This window comes from Phocoena phocoena, chromosome 6 (genome assembly GCF_963924675.1).
Source record: "Phocoena phocoena chromosome 6, mPhoPho1.1, whole genome shotgun sequence".
NCBI classification, from domain to species: Eukaryota; Metazoa; Chordata; class Mammalia; order Artiodactyla; family Phocoenidae; genus Phocoena; species Phocoena phocoena.
The window spans coordinates 33,831,650-33,851,870 of NC_089224.1; the positions used below are offsets into that span (position 1 = coordinate 33,831,650).

The 20,221-nt window shown below is 40.4% G+C and overlaps 1 protein-coding gene across 2 annotated transcripts in view; it reads left to right on the plus strand.

Moving 5' to 3' along the window:
- FRMD3 (FERM domain containing 3) overlaps window positions 1-20,221 on the plus strand; it is a 307,607-nt gene that overhangs the window by 173,389 nt on the left and 113,997 nt on the right. Inside the window, exon 3 of one of the 2 annotated variants that reach the window (XM_065878624.1) lies at window positions 4,718-4,760. The exons of the other annotated variant lie outside the window; for it this stretch is intronic. Coding sequence (XP_065734696.1) covers window positions 4,718-4,760 — 43 coding nt within the window. The remainder of the gene's footprint in view (window positions 1-4,717; window positions 4,761-20,221) is intronic. 2 annotated transcript variants of the gene reach the window in all.

Below are 20,221 nucleotides of genomic sequence, written 5' to 3' on the forward strand. Positions count from 1 at the left end.
TCAACTTCATTGCCCAGCTCTTAACTCTAAAAGGAAGAATGAAAGAAGGAAGGAGAATTATATGTTCATGTAGAGCAGAAGGCAGGTGGGGTGGGGAGGGAGAGAGGAAGAGAGTGACAAATGTGGGCTCACCACCATGGCACCAACTTAGGAGTCTCAGTGAACGGGAGGAAGATGGGAGCAGCTGGTGTTTATTGAGCCTTCACTACGATCCAAGCTCTGTTCTAAGGGCTTCTAAATGAATTAACCCATTTAAACCTCACGATGATGCTGTGAGGAAACAGAGGAACTTGATGGAGGTCACACCACTCACTAGTAAGTGGCAGAGCTGGCATCTGAATTCAGGGCTGGCTGGCTCCCGAGTCAGATGGCACTGTCAGCCCTGGGTGCGTGGCTGCCTTTGGCATCTGCCTGTTATATATGAAATTCTTCCTCTTGAGTCTAAATTACATGAAATCCACTTTTATTCTCTGGATAGAGCTTAGGTTTTTCTTTTCAATTGATTTTTAAATATTTATGTAATGCATGAATACATGTAAAAATTTAAGTTAAAATATCACAGATAAAATGGAAGTCATGGTTTTCTTTGACCAACACCACTAAATTCCTGTTCTCTCCCAGTTACCCACCTCACTGGATCAATTTAGTAGCATTTTAGATGTTTGAAAATACATTTAGATGCTTGTTATGTATTCTTTGAAAATATATGGTAGTGTTTTGTACTTTCTACTTTTTAAAAGAAAACACATTAAGGGACTTCCCTGGTGGTCCGGTGGGTAAGTCACTGTGCTGCCAGTGCAGGGGGCCCAGGTTCGATCCCTGGTCAGGGAACTAGATACCGCATGCATGCTGCAACTCAGAGTCTGCATGCCGCAACTAAGAAGCCCACATGCCACAACTATGAAGTCCGCATGCTGCAACTAAAGATCCCTCATGCCGCAACTAAGACCCGGCACAGCCAAAATTAATTAATTAATTAAAAAAAAATAAAACAATAAGATGCTATTAAAAAAAAGAGAAGACACATTAATTGTATGATACCATAGTTCAGAGGTTCTCAAACTTTCTTGGTTTATGGCTCTTTCAGTATCTTAGTAATTACTTCATGGTGCCCTAGGTCAAAAGGATATTTAACAGTTCCATCTAAATAAGAGATCCAAACAACTTAGTATTTATGTCCTAACATAGCCATTATGGCCTTAGTAGGCATTTAAAACATTACACGCATGAAAAGAGTATTTTCAGTTTATTCTTAACCATAATTACTTACTCATAGGCAGTATGTGCTTATTGGACACTCCATGGCTCTCAAATCCTGGGATCAGATCAGATGCTACCACACTCATTGCCTGTTCCACACCTATTTTTGCACGGTACTTGTTTTCAATCACAGCAACCACTGGAAACCCAACTTTGCAAAACGGATGACATCAAAAGGATTATAATATGTTCTAATATTGGAACTGTGGACCTCCTTGAGCTCATAGTTTGCACGGTGTCCAGCAGACGTCTAGTATGGCTGCACTTCCCTGGGATGCTTCAGTGCACAATTTGGGAACTAACTCTGGCCACAGTTATTAATTTTGCAGTTCACTTTTTTCATCCCAAACTGTGCCTTAGGGATTCAACCATGTTACATATAAAGATTTACCTCCTATAAAACACTGCTGCAGAATTACCCAGAATTTATTTACCCATTTTATTTACCCATCTTCCTGATTATGGCCATTAATGTTATTTCTAATATTTTGTAATTTTATATAATATTGCAGTGAAAATTCTGGTTTTTTCCTCTTTGTTCACATGGCCAAATTAGAGAATAAAGGAATTCCTAGGCCATAGGCCAGTCAGGTTTTTAAATTTTAATACATACTAATAAGTTGAGCTCTTTGAAGAAATGATTTTCTGTAATCCCTTGAAACAAGATTACTGCTGGCTTATTTTTCTTAGGACTCTATACCCTATGACTATCCCATTGGGGAAGAATAGCTGTCTTGGAAATGTATATAGTGAGTGATTATATTGTAGGCAAAGGTAATTGAGAGGCAAGGGCAGAATATGAATAGGCTGAGAGGAAGAGGAAGGTTGGAGCAGGGCGTATTTTGTAAGACAATGAGAAGACCAGTTCATTTAAAGTAAATAATTTATGTAGGGCACAGATGGCAAATACCTTGCGGCATGCCTTAAATGTTTCCTCCCCCTCGGTGGGAGACATACTCAATCCATCATGGCACAGCAGACGTAACCAATCCATCACCGCACTCATTGTCCCTAAGCCTTCACACAGTCTTGGAGTTTTCCTCACAGCTCTGGGAGATTACCACCAACTAACTAGTGTGGGCACACAAAATGAAACTTACCTGTCATTCCCGGAGGCAGTGAGAAGGTGGAGAGGTAGGCTGAAGTTAGGCAGAGAAGGGCTAAGGAATTTAAAGAATGCCAAACGAGGAGAATTTGGAAAACTTATTTATATTTCAGACTTTATTAGCAAAATGACTGGTGATCCTCCTTTGTGAAACAGTAGCAATAGTTATTGATCTCAGGCTGCTGTTATTTGTTTTCATGCCTTAGCTCTAAATTATCCTATTTATTTATTTCTAGAAAAGTAATTTAATCACCAGAGGCCCCTCTTATTATTCTCTTCCATGTGTCCCATATATTGAAAGACGTGGTCTACCAATGAAACTGTACTTATTAAGTAACAACAACAGCAACAGCAAACAAGCATTCGTTGAGTATTTTTCACGTGCCAGGCACTGTTTAAGCAACCTTACGTTTATTAACTTTTTATTGACTTTTAAAATCATCACAACAACCTTACAAGGTAGGTACTATTACTATTCCCACTTTATAGTTGTGAAATTGAGACAGAAATTAAACATTCTGCCCAGGGTTATATACCTAGTAAGTGGTATAATCAATATGCCTTTCTCACTGTTCAATTTTAACTGTGTAAAGTCGAAGCATAATTTCTGATTAGAAGGAGATAACCAAAAGTACAATGGTACCAAGGGCCAAGAGGATGGGGGGAATGGAAGTTATTGTTTAATAGGTATAGAGTTTAAATATTACAAGATGAAAAGAGTTCTGGAGATGGATGGTGGTGATGGTAGCACACCGTTATGAATGTATTTAATATCACTGAACTATACACTTAAAAATGGTTAGAATGGTGAATTTTATGTTATGTATATTTTACCACAATAAAAAAATCAGGGTTCCCAACATGAGTTGGTATAATTTTGGCCAGAAGCAAAGAAATTTGCTATATTAGTTTGCTTGTGCAACATGTCAAGGGTAAATGCATGGTTTTCTGGCAGATTCTTCATTTAGAAGAGTTAGATTTATTTTAAATAGCCAAAAGACCCCCATTCTTGTTTAAAGACTTGCAGAGATCTGAAACCCAAGATTGGAGACTACTGATTGGAACACTCAATTCTCCAGCTCCTGGGGAGGTAGGGAGTGTTCAGCAAGGAGAACAATACATTTTAGAGTGAACCGATCTGTTGGGAGGCCACGTGCCTGAGGTTAAGGGCCTGTGCTATGGAATCCCACTGAGCGCTAGCTTCACCATTTCTTCCCTTTGCCATTTCCTTGGGAAGTTCTTTAACATCCTGAGCCCAAGATTTCTCATCTGTAAATAGGGTGGTAGTGATAGCTCATGGAAACTCTTGGAAAGTCTGGCACTTACTGAGCGCTCAACAATGCTAGCTCCTGTTAAACTTTATGGCTATGCATTTACATCAAACAATAGGGATAATACAGAACCTTGAGGCTTACTGGATGCCACAAATGAGATAGAGTGAGGTGTAAGTGCTCAACTGACGGTAAGTTTCCTCCTCTTCTTTCGTCTCCAGTAATCAGCAGGGGGTGGGTGCCCCATAAGTGAGGGGTCCCTGACATCTGGATGGATACCCATTGGCACCCCTCTTATCATCTTTATAAACTTCTGGTGTATAAAGTGATGCTTCCTGACGTTCCTTAAGCAGCTTCAGGGGCATCATGGTTAGTGATATCAGAGGCTGCCCTGATCTCGGCATGTCGAAGTGACCTTCACTCATGGTGTGGAGAGAGCTAGGCGCTGGGGCCAGCATTGTGTCTGCTTCAGATACCTGTCAGTAACACGATTCTGAGCTATTCAGGACTTTGGGCTTCTTTGTTTTGTGTTGGAGCTGATTTTGCTTCTTGATGACCTCAGGCCTCTGAAATAAGATATTTAAAATAATATGTTCCTCCCTACTGTGAAGGAAGAATTGCCTCTGTGTGTGACAGAGCTAATGCTGGCTTGGCCCACTGTTAACCTGAAAGGATGCTGCTGGACTGTGACTCGTAGAGGTCACGGATGTCAAAGTCTTTAGCCATCTGTGGTTTGCCCAGAGCAGTGGAGCTCAAAGAATCACCTAGGAGCCAACTAGAGCCACTGGAACATCCAATTTAAGTGCATGTTTTCTCCCTTGTCCTTCTCTCCTAGCAACTGTATGACTCAAATACTACTTAGAAAGTATTAATTCTCTGTAATTTATACCCTTGCCTGTGGTATTATTATTGCCAATTGTTCATGTTGATCTTTAGAGGGTGGAACCCTGAGGAATATCTATGGGGAACTGAGGCTGTACTTTGGAAAAAGAATATCTTTATTAAATTCGTTTTAGTTATTAAGTATGCATCACATGGTCCAGCCGTTTGACCCACAATCTCTCTCTTTTTTTCTTCCCAGCACTGGCTTGAACCTAACAAGTCCATCTCCAAGCAAATGAAATGTAAGTGTCAATCTGTGCATTCACTTTTGCTATGAAATGTCCAAAGATAGACTCTACTTCTTTACAAAGTTTCTCCTGCCAGGGAGGAAATGGATGGAGTTGAAGATCTGGGGGTTGGGGGCTTCTGCCTCCCAGGGAGAGCTGTGTAACTTCTCTCTTATTTGTTGGCCTCGGTCCTCCCTGCAGTCACTATTCCTGTAGCTGCCTGTGTCTCTCACCCACCCCACCATCTTACCCTCGTATTTCATATTCGAACAGGGGTATTGGTGCCTGGTTCCCTTTGATTGTTGGGGTTGCTAGTAAATGGTTCAGGGTGGGAGGTCAGTCTTGGGGGGTCAATGAGAGAGGCAGGTGTATTTTGAAACTATGATCTTGCTGCTAACTTTACTGAAGATTGTAGTATTCTTTTCCACCCCTCAACCTCCCCAATATATTTTTCTGGGTAATAGCTTTCAAGCTCTGGTGTTCTGAACTGCCTTTTTTCTCCCCGATGAGCTCTTGGAAGAGTCGGCTAGGGAAACATCTCTGTAGAATATAGAATATCTGGTCATGCACCTGGGGCATTGTGAGGAGGGTGTTGACTGATGGTCCTGGGTGGCATGACGTTTTGTCCTAGTCACCCGTGCCAGGTTGTAGTCAACCTGTTTTTATTTATGGTTTAGAGGAGAGCTTCTGAAATGCACCTCAGAAATTCACTGCCTGCCCTGAAATCCATTTATCCCTTCATGTCACCGTTCCCAGGGCTCTGAAATATAGGCGATAAATCAGTTTCTCATCAGAGATCAGGTTAGCGCATATTATGTCATTTGTCATCATTCAAGGGATTCTTTTCTTTTTCAAATATGAAGAAATTATTCGGGGCAAGGTTTTTAAGTGGGAGAAGGAAGAAACTGAACATGGATGGCAAACTAGTAACCAACATACCTATTCCTTAACTCTCTTCTTTTTCCCTCCCTCCCTCTCCCTTTTTCTCTCTTTTTCTCTCTTTGTCCTCCCTCATACCTCTCTCTGTCTGCCCCTTCCCATTCTTCACCCATCTCTCTTCCATCTCTCAAGAGCAAACTGGCCAGTTCAGGACACACAGCCAGCCAGGTTGTTCAGGCTAACACCCAGGGCTGCTGTGGGTGATGGGTGCTGCAGAGAGAGGGCAGGAAAGATATGTGAGATGCAAACAGGGGCAGCAGTGCACATGCAAAGTTCAGAGAGGTCAGGCTCTTGGGGTGAAGCTGGAATAGAGTTGGGACAGACATCCCAGAAGAAGTAGCAGAACAGAATTATCAGGAAGCTTTGTATAGAATGATATGCAGGATGGTGAGAATGAACTAACTTGTCTGCGAAAAAAAATAGCTCATGCCTGGCTTTTATCCCTTAGCTACAAAGTTTTGATATTTTTGTTAATATATTTTAAAATATTTAGATAATTTTCCAGTACACTTATTTATAGTAAATAGTTCTTTGACTTTTGTTCTTAAATGTCATGAAATATTTTCCTTAGGGCACACATTTTTGAAATATAACTTGTCTCTAAAGTAAGATGTATTTCAACACTTAATAGAAGAGAAAATTTTATATTGGTGAAGAAGTTTCTGCTTAAGAGCTTTGTGTCTACACATGCTAAATCTGAACAACCAACTCAAGATATATAATATTTTGGGAAGTGTGGCTTCAAAATTGATGTATGACTATTGGCCAGTTTCAATCTAATGACAAATAGAATCTGAATCTGGAAAAAAGAATTGTGTAAAATTCAATTTCTAAACCAGACGCGGTGACTCACTGATTCTAGGAACCAGCAAGGGTCCTACCTGTCACCTAGTCCTCTGTTGTATTGTTAAGAACATTATGATCAAAAAATTATGTAATTTTTCTCAAGATCACAAACCTCGTTTTGTTGTTGTTCTTGATATCTTTTAGTTTCAAGAATTTCTTGTGTTCTTGTGCATATGTCCTGGAAATATTCACTATAATGTAAATTAGAAAAAGTTTAAGCTAGGGCTTATAGACTGTTAACGCAGAAAAACTGGGTCCAACCCTTGGGACTCATCCATGAGTTTATCAACAGGATCTGGTTGCAGAACCCCAGGCAGCTTCCTCTTTGGTTGTGGGTATGCTGTTTATATTCTGACTGCCTTTGAGTAGGCAGTGAGACCGTAATTCCTTGGAGGAAGAGTTTCCTCCATTCCCATCTCCCTCACCAGCGATGACCAACTTTCAGGTCCTTTGCCCTGACCCCATTAAGATCCTCTGACTATGGACGTTCCCAGGGTTGGCAGAAGGCCAGCTATCCTGATTAATAAACTTTGTACAAAGCCATTATTATGTCCTACTAACATTTTTGAAAATAGTTTTTTAATAGTATCATGTTTGTGGTTTTTCTAGCAGTTCAGAAAAGTTTAAACTATTTCCTTTCTCCTCCTGCTTATATCTCCATGCTTACTCCAAAGAGATAACTATTGTTAACAGTATTTTATATATCCTTCTGGGAATTTTTATGTATGTATAAGCTCCCCCAACATATATAAGGCCTTTCCTAAACAAAAATGAGATCAGTCGCTATATATTATTCTTCACCTTGTTATTTTTCTTAATAATTTTAGAGAATTTTTTTCGAAATCAGTGATTGATGATTAGTCTCATTTTTAAAATGGTTTTCTGGTAGTTAATTGTATGCATCTATGTAATTTACTTATTAATGGACATCCACATTGTTTATAGTCTCTTCCTATTACAAATTATGCTGTCATAAACATGCTTATATGTATATTCTTGATCTTGTACATCTGTCCTAGAAATTCCTAGAAGTTGAGTTGTTGGATCAAAAAGTATACACATTTTATATTTCCTTGGAGATAGATATCCATCCAAAGATCTTGCAGTAATTTACTCCACTAATGTTACATGAGAGACCTTGTTTCCCTCAAATCTTGTTGAAGATAGGTATATGAAACTTGTTTTTATGATGACCTCATGTTTATTAAGGAAGAGAAATATATAATTAAAAACGAATTAACTGGGCAGTTATTAACTATCTGTTTTAAAACTGAGAAACTTCTTAAACCAGTCTTATTTCTCCTCTGACCTTAGGAGTTACTTTCAATTTTATTTTTTAAATGAACATATGGTAAAACTGCCTTTATTTTGTTCTACAGCGCTGTGAATTTGTAGCACACAGATAGATTTGTGTCCTCCACGGTCAGGATACAGAACACATCACTCTAAACACCTGTCTTGTGCTGACCCTGTGTCGTCACACCCACCTCCCCTAAGGCTCCACTGACCTGTTCTCTGTCAATATAGTTTGTACCTTTTGAGAGTGTCCTATAAATTGAGCCATACAGCTTGTAATCTTTTGAAACTGGTTTCTTTCACTCAGCATTAATAACTCTGAGATTCATCCAAGTTCTTATGTTTCAATACATGATGCAGAAAATTAATGAGAATAGTTGTCTTTGAAAAGGTCAAGAAAAGTTGATAAACCTCTAGCAAGACTGATGAAGAAAAAGACAGAAGACACAAACTACCAATATCAGGATCAAAAGAGGATCTGTCACTACAGACCCCGAAGAACAACTCTAGGTATGAAGTTCGACAGCTTAGATGAAATGGACCAATTCCAAAAAAACCCACAAATTACCAAAACTCACCCAATAAGAAATACGTAACATAAGTAGTTTTACAATTATTTAAGATACTAGGTTTAAAATCTTCCAGAAAGGAAATCTTCCGCCTACTTGCTGCCATTGCTGTTGCTGCCAGAACCCCTTTTCTTGCTCTTCAGGCTTTAACTAGGAGCTTCTGAGTCTGTGCTGATACCCAGGTATCTCTGAGTTCTGTCCAGGGAACACAAAGGGGAAAATGTGGTGAACTCAACACTGGTTCACTGATTCTTTGAATGCTTGCCTTTGTTTCCAATCTGCCTGCTACTGTTTACTTTCCAGAGACCTTAAATGGCTGCTGCACATATTCTGTCCAGGTTTTATAGGTGCATTCAAGGCGAGAGACAGGGTGGGGTGCAAGTAGTCCATCCTGCCCAGAACTGAAACTTTAAAGTCAACTTTTAATAATTCCTTGTCTACTGGGTAAAAATGCAGATAGGCTACATAATTTACTTGGGAAACATTGAGGGAATATCTTTCTCATTTCCGTGTTCCATCACTACAAATGTGGACTGAGCTGGTGATTTGTTTTTCTTTCAAAAGTACTCAGGTAATAGACTGCCTGCAAACAAAGTGTCAAATGAAATGCATGTATTTTTTTAACATCTTTTTGGGAATATAATTGCTTTACAATGGTGTGTTAGTTTCTGCTTTATAACAAGCTGAATCAGCTATATATATACTTATATCCCCATATCTCCTCCCTCTTTCATCTCCCTCCCACCCTCCCTACCCCACCCCTCTAGGTGGTCACAAAGCATCCAGCTGAGCTGATCTCCCTGTGCTATGCAGCTGCTTCCCACTAGCTATCTATTTTACATTTGGTAGTGTATATATGTCCATGCCACTCTCTCACTTCATCCCAGCTTACCCGTCCCCATCCCTGTGTCCTCAAGTCCATTCTCTACGCCTGTGTCTTTATTCCTGTCCTGCCCCTAGGTTCTTCAGAACCTTTTTTTTTTTAGATTCCATATATATGTGTTAGCATATGGTATTTGTTTTTCTCTTTTGGACTTACTTCGCTCTGTATGACAGACTCTGGGTCCATCCACCTCACTACAAATAACTCAATTTCGTTCTTTTTATGGCTGAGTAATGTTCCATTGTATATATGTGCCACATCTTCTCCATCCATTCATCTATCGATGGGCACTTAGGTTGCATCCATGTCCTGGCTATTGTAAATAGAGCTGCAATGATGAAGTGCATATTTTGAATGTTTGGTTTTCAGAGTCCTAGCTTTCCGTGCAGGAATGCTGCTATGTAATACATACTGACTCTTCTCACTTCAAACCTATAGCTTTTTTTTTTTTTTTTTTGCGGTACGCGGGCCTCTCACTGTTGTGGCTTCTCCCATTGCGGAGCACAGGCTCCGGATGCGCAGGCTCAGCGGCCATGGCTCACGGTCCCATCCACTCCGCGGCATGTGGGATCCTCCCGGACCGGGGCACGAACCCGTGTCCCCCTCATCGGCAGGCGGACTCTCAACTGCTGCGCCACCATGGAAACCCCAAACCTATAGCTTTTTTAGCCTTGTCCCCATGACTGTGGAATGTAGCCCAATATGTATACATGCAGAGACACACATCAAGAGGACAAAAATTACATGTCCTATAGGATCTATATAACCACACAAATTATACTAGCATGTGAAGGTTTTAAAAAGTTATACACTATGATTCAGAGGTATGGAAATCTAACATTATTTCCCCATGACTGAATTCCACTTGCTGTGAGCCCCTATCTCCTCTGGGGGTGAAAAGTTAATCTTGCCACTTCAGGGTAATTCAGCATCTGCCTGTTTAGTATTTGATCTCTTTCAGCAAAGTACTCAGTGAATTCATAGTTTAAACATACTCACTTGAAAGTGCATACCCTCTGTTGGAGTATTTCTTTTCCTCCTTCCCCAAAATGCCATCATGAGGCAGGGGAAGCTTACTTACCATCCACCATGGCCACGAGGGTGACATCTCTCTCATGCACAGTCCTGAGTCCTGAAGGACGCATGTGTCTCATGTGATTTGGCCTCTGGTTGCTGGCATCTTTCCCTACTGCATCCTCTCTGGATGTAATTGGTCCCACTTGGCCTTTGTGCGTTGGCATGTGCTGCTAAGACCTGTGGCTCCTGCCACGGTCTTGACCTTCAAGGCTATAAACTCTGCCCTCTTGTGGTCCCCACTCCATCCATGTCTCTTTCGCTGGTTGCATCTCAGCACTTCTGTATTCACCACTGGGACAGGTAGAAACTGCTTAGCCTCTTCCGTGCCATGCTTCAGCCTCAGGGAAACTCGGTACAGTATCTAGAGGTTCACCCTCTGCTTGAACACACCGTGCTGCCATTTCTTCAGTGTGCTCCAAAGTTCCAAACAGAACACATCCCCTAAACTCTGGGGTTTCCTTGTCTTGCCTCCACACCTCACTCTGTTCGGCCAAGCCTAGTGTGCTGAGGGGTGCTGAATTCCTTCTCATAGCTCCAGAAAGCATCTTAGCCTTCGTTATGTCCTCTCTGGATCTCTCCAAGCTCTCCACCTGCCACCCCTTCCCCACAACTAATATGGCTTTTGCCCTTGGTTATAAGATTAATGTCCTAATGCAATAGCTTTTTTATACACAAGCTACTGCTGTCTCTCAAATGTAATGAAAAAGAAGTGCTATTATTTACAATAGCACTAACAAGTAAAAACATAAATATCTTATAAATAAATGTGCAAGATCTATATAAATAAAACTATGAAATTTTACAGTGGAGTTACTGTAGAGTGGATAGGTCAATAAGTGGAGACTTCTCATGTTTCTGGTTAATATTAATGAAATCAATTTGTCACAAATTAATATAGACATTCAATAATGTTTCAAATCACAATTTCGGTGAGGTTCTCTATGGCATTTAACAAGCCAATTCTAAGGCTCATTTGCAAAATAAAATGCTCAAAAGTAGCCAATAAATATGCAAAAAAGAGCAATGAACAATGATGGGGTTTTTGTTCTGTTAGCAAATCAAGGCCTATGAGCTATAGTAATTACAAAAGCCCTCATGATTAATCTGTTAAACTAGAGAAGGATAATTTTTTAAATTGTGATATTTCAAAAGCTGATCTTGGGCTTCCCTGGTGGCGCAGTGGTTGAGAGTCCGCCTGCCGATGCAGGGGACGTGGGTTCGTGCCCCGGTCCGGGAAGATCCCACATGCCGCGGAGCGGCTGGGCCCGTGAGCCATGGCCGCTGAGCCTGTGCGTCCGGAGCCTGTGCTCCGCAACGGGAGAGGCCACAACAGTGAGAGGCCCACGTAACGCAAAAAAAAAAAAAAAAAAAAAAAGCTGATCTTGTGCTCAATGGAAAAAATGTAGAATGGAAGTTATCATTTTGTCTCAATATGCTTAACTTTATGTTTATTCAAAATGAGCTCTATACATTATGATAAAAATGCTAGGTTAAAAATACTAAGTAATACTTATAGAATGAAAATTGAATGAGTATAGTCAATTCTGTGTTCTTGTTTTTCTTATAAGAGATGATTCAGAGTGCAGTTCAGCCAACATATTCATTCATTCAACAGAAATTTTTTATAACCTTTTGATCTGTTCAGCCATTTCTCCCATCCCCCATCTCTAGCAATCACCAGTCAGTTCTCTATCTATTCAGTATGTTTTTGTTTTTGATTTTGGTTTTTTTTTTAATTCCACATTTAAGAGAGGTCGTATGTCTTTCTCTGATTTTTTTCACTTAACATAATGGACCTTGAGGTCCTTCCATGTTGTCACAAGTAACAAGATTTCATTCTTTTTAATGGCCAAATAATATTCCATTGGCAGGAGTTCATTCTTTTTTAATGGCCAAATAATATTCCATTGTGTATATATGTACACCACACTTTCTTTACCCATGCATCCATTGATGAACACTTAGGTTGTTTCCATATCTTGGCAATTGTGAATAGTTTTTCAGTGAACATGGGGGTGCATATATCTTTTTGAGTTAGTGTTTTTGTTTTCTTTGGATATATACCCAGAAGTGGAATTGCTGGTTCATATGGTAGTTCTAATTTTTTGAGGAATGTCCATACTGTTTTCCATAGTGGCTGCATCAGTTAACATTCTCACCAGCAGTGCATAAGGGTTCCCTTTTCTCCACATCCTTGGCAACACTTTCTTGTCTTTTTGATAATAGTCATTCTAACAAGTGTGAGGTGATATCTCATTTTGGTTTTGATTTGCATTTCCCTGATGATTAGTGATGTTGAGCATCCCTTCACGTGCCTGTTGACCATCTATATGTCTTCACTGGAAAAATGTCTGTTCAGATCTTCTGCCCACTTTTAAGTGGATTGTTTGGTTTTGTGCTATTGAGTTGTATGAATTTGTTATATATTTTGGGTATTAACCCCCAAGATATATGATTTTCAAATATTTTCTCTCATTAAGTAGGTTGCCTTTTATTTTGTTGATGGTTTACTTTGCTGTGCAGAATCTTTTTAGTTTGATATAGTCCCATTTGTTTGTTTTTGCTTTTGTTGCTTTTACTTTTGGTGTCAGATTCAAAAATTATTACCAAGACTTATATCAAAGAGCTTACATCCTATGCTTTCCTCTAGGAGTTTTATGGTTCTATATTCAAGTCTTTAATCAATTTTGAGTTGATTTTTGTGTGAGGTGTAAAATAGTGGTCCAGTATCATTGTTTTGCATGTGGCAAGAGAATTCCCAACAACATTTGTTGAAGAGACTAACACCATTTATTGAAGAGACTGTCCTTTCCCCATTGTATATTTTCGGGTCCTTTGTCATAAATTTATTGACCATATATGGGTGGATTTATTTCTGGGCTGTCTCTTCTGTTCCGTTGATCTGTGTGTCTGTGTTTATGCCAATACCATATTGTTTTAATTATTATAGCTTTGTAATAGAGTTTTAAATCAGGGAGCATGATGCCTCCAGCTTTGTTCTTCTTTCTCAAGATTTATTTGGCTATTTGGGGTCTGTTGTGGCACGATACAAATTCTAGGATTAAACATTTACTGTGAAAAACACCATTGGAATTTTGATAGGGATTTTATTGAACTTGTAGATTGCTTTGGGTAATAAGGACATTTTAATAATATTAATTTTTCCAATCCATGAGCACGGAATATCTTTCCATTTATTTGTATCACCTTCAGTTTCCTTCCTTAATGTCATGTAGTTTACAGCATACAAGTCTTTCACCTCCTTGGTTAAATTTATTCCTAGGTATTTTACTCTTTTTGATGCAATTGTAAATGGGATTGTTTTCTTAATATCTATTTCTTTTTTTTTTTTTAAGGGAACGCTACTTATTTATTTATTTTTTGGCTGTGTTGGGTCTTCGTTTCTGTGCAAGAGCTTTCTCTAGTTGTGGCAAGTGGGGGCCACTCTTCATCGCGGTGCGCGGGCCTCTCACTGTCGCAGCCTCTCTTGTTGCGGAGCGCAAGCTCCAGACGTGCAGGCTCAGTAGTTGTGGCTCATGGGCCTAGTTGCTCCACGGCCTGTGGGATCTTCCCAGACCAGGGCTCGAACCTGTGTCCCCTGCATTGGCAGGCAGATTTTCAACCACTGTGCCACCAGGGAAGCCCTTAATATCTATTTCTGATAGTTTGTTATTAGTGTACAGAAACACAGCAGCTTTTCACTGTTGAGTATGTTAGCTGTGGCTTGTCATAAATGGCCTTTATTATGTTGAAGTACGTTCTCTCTATACACACTTTTTTGAGAGTTTTTATTATAAATGGATGGTGAATTTTGTCAGATCCTTTTTGTGCAACTATTGAGATGATCATATTATTTTTATCTTTTATTTTGTAAATGTGGTGTGTCACATCAGAAGTATTTTTTATAATTATGGAGTAGAACATGGTTTCCTAAGGAAAACATCAAACCCAGAAGTAACAAAGCAAAATGCTAACAGATTTGTACAAAATTTAAATGTTCGTACTAGAATATCTGGTTTGTTCACTGAGCAGAGTAGATTCTCAGTAAATATTTGTTGGATGAACGAGTATAAAAATGAATTATAAACAAATTAAAATATAAGCAAAATAATGGGAAGAACATTTGTCAAATATATAAAAAGTAGTAATATGCAAAATATATAAAGTATGATGCTACAAACCCAAAGATAAACAACTCAATAGAAAAATGTAAAAAAAACACATAGAAGGAATAAAAATAAATGGCCAATAAACTCATAAACAGATGCTCAACATCATTAGTAACAAGAAAAATGCAAATTAAAACAAGATATTTTTGTTTATTATTCTGAGAAAATTCTAAATATTGATAATATCCAGTTGCTGTGGATGAGGGTAACACTTCTGGTGGGAATGTATAAAACTGGTAACGCCATTTGGGAGGGAAATTTGGCCGTATCTTTCAAGATTAAAAATGCCTATCTCTTTTGATCCAATGTCACTTCTGTGAATCTATTGAAAGCAAAATTGATGCTGTAACAGGTATATGTGCAAGGATGTCCACTGCAGTATTGCTTATAACACTGAGAATTGGAGTAATAAAAAGCCTAGAAACTTTGGTAAGGCTAAATAAATTATGTGGAGTACACGTAGTCATTTAAAGGAATGAAACAGACATATATTATTGACATCAAAATATTTTTTAGATATATAGTAGAGTTTAAAAAGCAAGTAAAATTGCACATATAAAATGATCCATTTATATGAAAATAAAAAGGTTATTTTATATGAATATGTAAGTGCACGGAAGAAGGACTAAAAAGATATATACTGACTGGTTACCACTGGGGAAGAGAATGAGGTAGAGAGAAGTGAGGTCCTCATATTTTATTACATATAGTTATATTTTACTCAGATCTCTTACAGTGAGAATATATTCATGTATCACTTGGTAATAAAAAAGAGAAAATAAGAGGAAGCTTTATGCAAAAGTCAGGAAAGGAATAAAGATGGAGAGGAAGAAAAGGAATCAAAGTGCATTAAACATGTACAATAGAAATAGAGACCTAGATGAAAGAAAGCCCATTTAGTCTTCTAAAGAGGCTCTCTGCTTAATCCTGGCTGGTGCCTGATTAGCCCACCAGAGTAGTTAAGATCTTATTCTTACTCTGTTTACAGGTACTATGCTGCTGCCAAGCTCTGTGAAGGGACAGGGGTTCTTGAAAATGGCTTCTGCATGCAAATCAAGGTGGGGAAGAGCCCCATCCTCTGTGTAACACATGGATTTGATTCGGCCCTAAGAGCAATCTTGAGTCAAGTTGCTGGCTGTTGTCTTTTGTGCTCCCTCCCCTAAGTTACAGTGGTCTTTCATGGAAGCCTGAGATGGCATGTAATTTGTGTCTCTGGTAATGTTTATGAAACTTCATGTTTATGTAGCATTCCTTAGCTTTTCCATAGTCCTGGGGGCTAACCTAATGAATAGGTCCCTAGCTGCTGAATGATTTTGTCAATAGGGAGCATATATTCCTCTGTAGCATAGGCAGAGAATACCAGGAACATAGACTTTGCTCTGGTGTCAGGAACAGGAGAACAGCCACAGGTCCATACCCATTCATGAGGACAGTTGATGCCTGACTCCCAATTCTGTCCTTCCAGTTATTCCCTGTGCTGAGTATTATTAGTTCCGAAGGCTGCCGTAACAAACTACCATACACTGGCTGGCTTAAAACAATAGAAACTTATTCTCCCACAGTTCTGGAGGCTTAGAAGTTGAAATCAAGATGTCAACAGGGCCATGCTCCCTCTGAAGGCTCTTCTAGCTCTTGCTGGTTGCTGGGCAGTCTTGGCATTCCTTCCTCAGCTTGTAGCTGCATCACCCCAGTGTCTGCCTCCATCTTCACATTGCCTTCTCCCTGTGTTTCTCTGTGTCTGTGTCCAAGTTTCCCTCTCCTTTCTCTTCTAAAGGTATCAGTCATTGGATTTAGGGCTCACCCTAATGCAGTATGACCTCATCTTAATTAATTACATCTTCAAAGACCCTGTTTCCAAATAGTGTCACATTCGGAGATTTCAGGTGGATATGAAATGTGGGGGGACACTACCCAGCTCACTGCACGGAGCACCCCAATTTAGATTTCCCACACCTTTCAGCATTCTTATTTACTCTTTGGGTGACCTTCATGCTTTTGTTTTGTGGCTCATTTTTCCTCCTTTGTGTATGTGTTCTGTTTTTTTTTTTTTTGCGGTACACGGGCCTCTCACTGTTGTGGCCTCTCTCGTTGCGGAGCACAGGCTCTGGACGCACAGGCTCAGTGGCCATGGCTCACGGGCCCTGGGGCTCCACGGCATGTGAGATCTTCCCAGATTGGGGCACGAACCTGTGTCCCCTGCATCGGCAGGCGGACTCTCAACCACTGCACCACCAGGGAAACCCTGGGTATGTGTTCTTCTTTGCTGAACTTGACCATATGCTTCTGACAGTAAAGCTTCATACATTTTACTTCTCCAAACACCCATAGTCTCAGTAACCCCAGCTCTAGACCTATTGGGGCAGCCTGTCCCATTGCCCTCATGCTCATCTAATCAGTTCCCCAGTATTTAGTTTGGAAGATTTCTTTACTTGGTCCATGGCTTACTACAAGACTAGGCATGTGATCAGTTCATAATAAATGCTTGTTGACTAGAAGCAAAATACTTCTTTTAGGGAGCAGGCAGAAGTATTTAAACTGCTATGTTCTTTAAAACAAAGCAAAACACACACATCTGAACAAAACGCATTGCATAATCAGGTACATGACACGAAGTTCCCAGTCGCTGTGGAATAGTCTTGGCTGGTTTTGCTCTTTCCAGTTTTCTTTCCAGCTTTGGGAGCAGATTTCTTTTATTCTAGTCACAGCTCAGTACGGTTGGCCAACTTTCTCTTTTTCTCCCAGGTTCAACTATTTCATCCAAAATTTCCATTTTTGATCCTTCTTTCAAAAAGTCCGTGCAGGGCTTCCCTGGTGGCGCAGGGGTTAAGAGTCCGCCTGCCGATGCAGGGGACACGGGTTCGTGCCCCGGTCCGGGAAGATCCCACATACCGCGGAGCGGCTGGGCCCGTGAGCCATGGCCGCTGAGCCTGTGCGTCCGGAGCCTGTGCTCCGCAACGGGAGAGGCCACAACAGTGAGAGGCCCGCGTACCACAAAAAAAAAAAGTCCGTGCAGTTTGGGCCTATAAATAATTTCCACATTGTGCTCTTTATTTTCCAACATGGATAGAAATAATGATAACAAAAGTAATGACAAAAACCCTTTATTTTATAACGTGCAATTCTAAATGATGTGTACATTTAATAAGCCACAGATTTCTAATTTTTAACCTTATCCTTATGATGTGGTTGGTGGTGACATTGATTTCATTTTGATTGGGTACAATGGTGGGCTTCGGGGAGGACCCAGCACTCCTTGTGGGGAGGAGGGAATGTGGCAGGAGTGGTCGAAAAAGCAGGGGAAAAGGAGTGTCCTCCAGCAGAAGCCCTTATGTCACCGGGGAGATACTTTCAGGGCTTCCTTCTTCCTTCAGGAGTGCCCATGTTGTTTCATAACGGACCACGTGATTCAAAACTACAAGTGTGCTGGCAGCATAAAAGTCTGAATGATAACCATGTTGGGCCAAGAGGTTCCATGCTTGGTATGTCAGTACTAGAGGTGGTTCGAATGCGGGTCAGCCAGGTTAGGAAAGCTCTATTCATATCTGTTTCCCTTTATTTGGAAATACTTTATAATGCCTCATTTCTAGATGCAGTTTTGTAGTAAAAAAATCTCAGTACCAAGTTACGTAAGTAATTGCATCTGGCTGTTATAATTATTATTATTATTATTGCTAGTTGATTTATGCCCACCAGCATAACTCCTGAGGGGCCAGTTAGTTACACAACATCTGTAGCAAGCAGGCACCTGGATCTCTTGCCTTAAGTTATTTCATGTACTTTTGCTAACTTTTTTTTGGCTGAAACTCTCAGGTCACTGCACCCTAGTCCCAGGCAGCAAAGCTCTTCTTCAGAAGCAGGACTGCCAAATATCTCTTCATATGTGCACCTATTTCATGTGTATTCCATCCCCACTCCTTCCTGAAAAATGACAGTCCCCCTCTCACCCTTTGAACCAAGATATAGGACTTAGGTCAAGTTGAAGGGCTCTACCTCATCCATGTCGGTTTCTTCTTCAACCTCTAGAGTAGTAATAACTCCTATGGGTTTAGCGTGAAGGTCTCAGGCAGCCTGCTGAGTGCTCAACGTTATTAACTCGTGCCGTTCTCATAGTGGTCTCTGTAACAGGGCCCCTGGGTCAGACCCAACCTGCTGTCTGGTTTTGTATGGCCACAGGCTGGGAATAGGTTCCATATTTTTAAATGGTTGGAAGAAAAAAAGAAAAGATGATATTTTGTGCCATATGAGGAGTATATGAAATTCAGATTTCCGTGTTTTATTGGAACACATCAGGTCATTTGTTTACATCTTGTCTGGGGTTGCTCTCACGCTACAACAACTGAGGGGAGTAGTTGAGATAGCGACCTTGAGGCCTGCAAAGTGAAAAATGTTTACTGTCTTACCCCTTATAGAGAAATTTTGCAGATCCCTACTTTAGGTGGCTGGTTGCATTATTATCCCCATCTTACAGATGAAGAAATGTAAGCTGAGAGTTTTAAGTCTGTCTGTAGCCATTTGTCCAAATGGTGAACTTGAGATTAAACATGCTGGATATCAAAGTCCCTGTTGGAGCGTCTCTTGAGCAGCACAGGCGGTCAGAGAATTCCAAGAACAAGTATTTGTGAGGGAGCTTCTCAGCACTCCGGTATCCTCTAACAGAGTTCTTAGAGTGTGACTTCCTTCTGTGCACGTGTGTGTGTATGTAGGCATGGCTGTGTGTATGATTAAAGCATAAGAGAGCTATAACAGGAGGAGGATTAATTAAATAAATTTTTTAAAAAATCCCTGCTTTAGAAGTAGAGGAGATGCGGTACCAATAACATCCTGGAGGCTGCTGCTTGTTATTTCAGTAAAAGAGGGATGGAGGGATTATCCCTGCTGTTGATGATGACAGTAACAGTTGTTGCTGAATGATAATAATCGCTTCCGACTAGAAGAGAGCCGTCGTTAAGAGAGCAGTTCTCTGTGGCTGGCTCATCTGATCATATCCCAAGAGTTATAGTTCGGTAAACGAGTGAGTGAGTAATGCTTTGCCCTTTCGGTGCTGTCGTTTTGCACATGCGCAGAAAGAGCGTGTGCTCCTGGGCTGTTTCATCACGGAGCGCCGCTCATCAGGATCCCTGTGAGTGCTGCTGCCCAGCGGAGAGGTGGGGTGTGGTCCTCAGCTCTCACTCTAAAAGCCCTGGAAGGAGCTGGGAGGGACAGTGTTCATTTGGTTGGGAATAAAAAGGTGTCAGTTGTTCTGAACAGGCCAGGAACCCCTGACGCCTACTTGGAGTCCTTTGGAATGTAAGCCTTTTATTTGTGGGGTGTTAGGGGTCCTTTCTGCAACCAAACCCTTTGAAATATTTCTCCAGAGTCTGAAAGAGTGTGACAATTGGTCACATTTTTTTTTTTTTTGCCCAATAGAGTCCCAGAGGAGGGAGTCGTAAGAGAGACATATTCCAGGTGTGGGTATTGCCCTAACATCTGCCTGCCAGAGCCACGGGCTCTATGTCTTAACTACTGTTTGAAGGAGTTTGTGAGGGTTTTTCATAGCTGTCAACCAGAGTGTGTATAAGAAAGATCATGAGTTTATGTGTATATTCCCAAAGTTATGTTTTTCTATTGTTCTTTATGGTGATTGGAGAAAGACCCACTGCATTTTAAGGAAAGCTGCTAAGGGATGTTTCACTAGCAAAAACAAACACAAAAAAATGA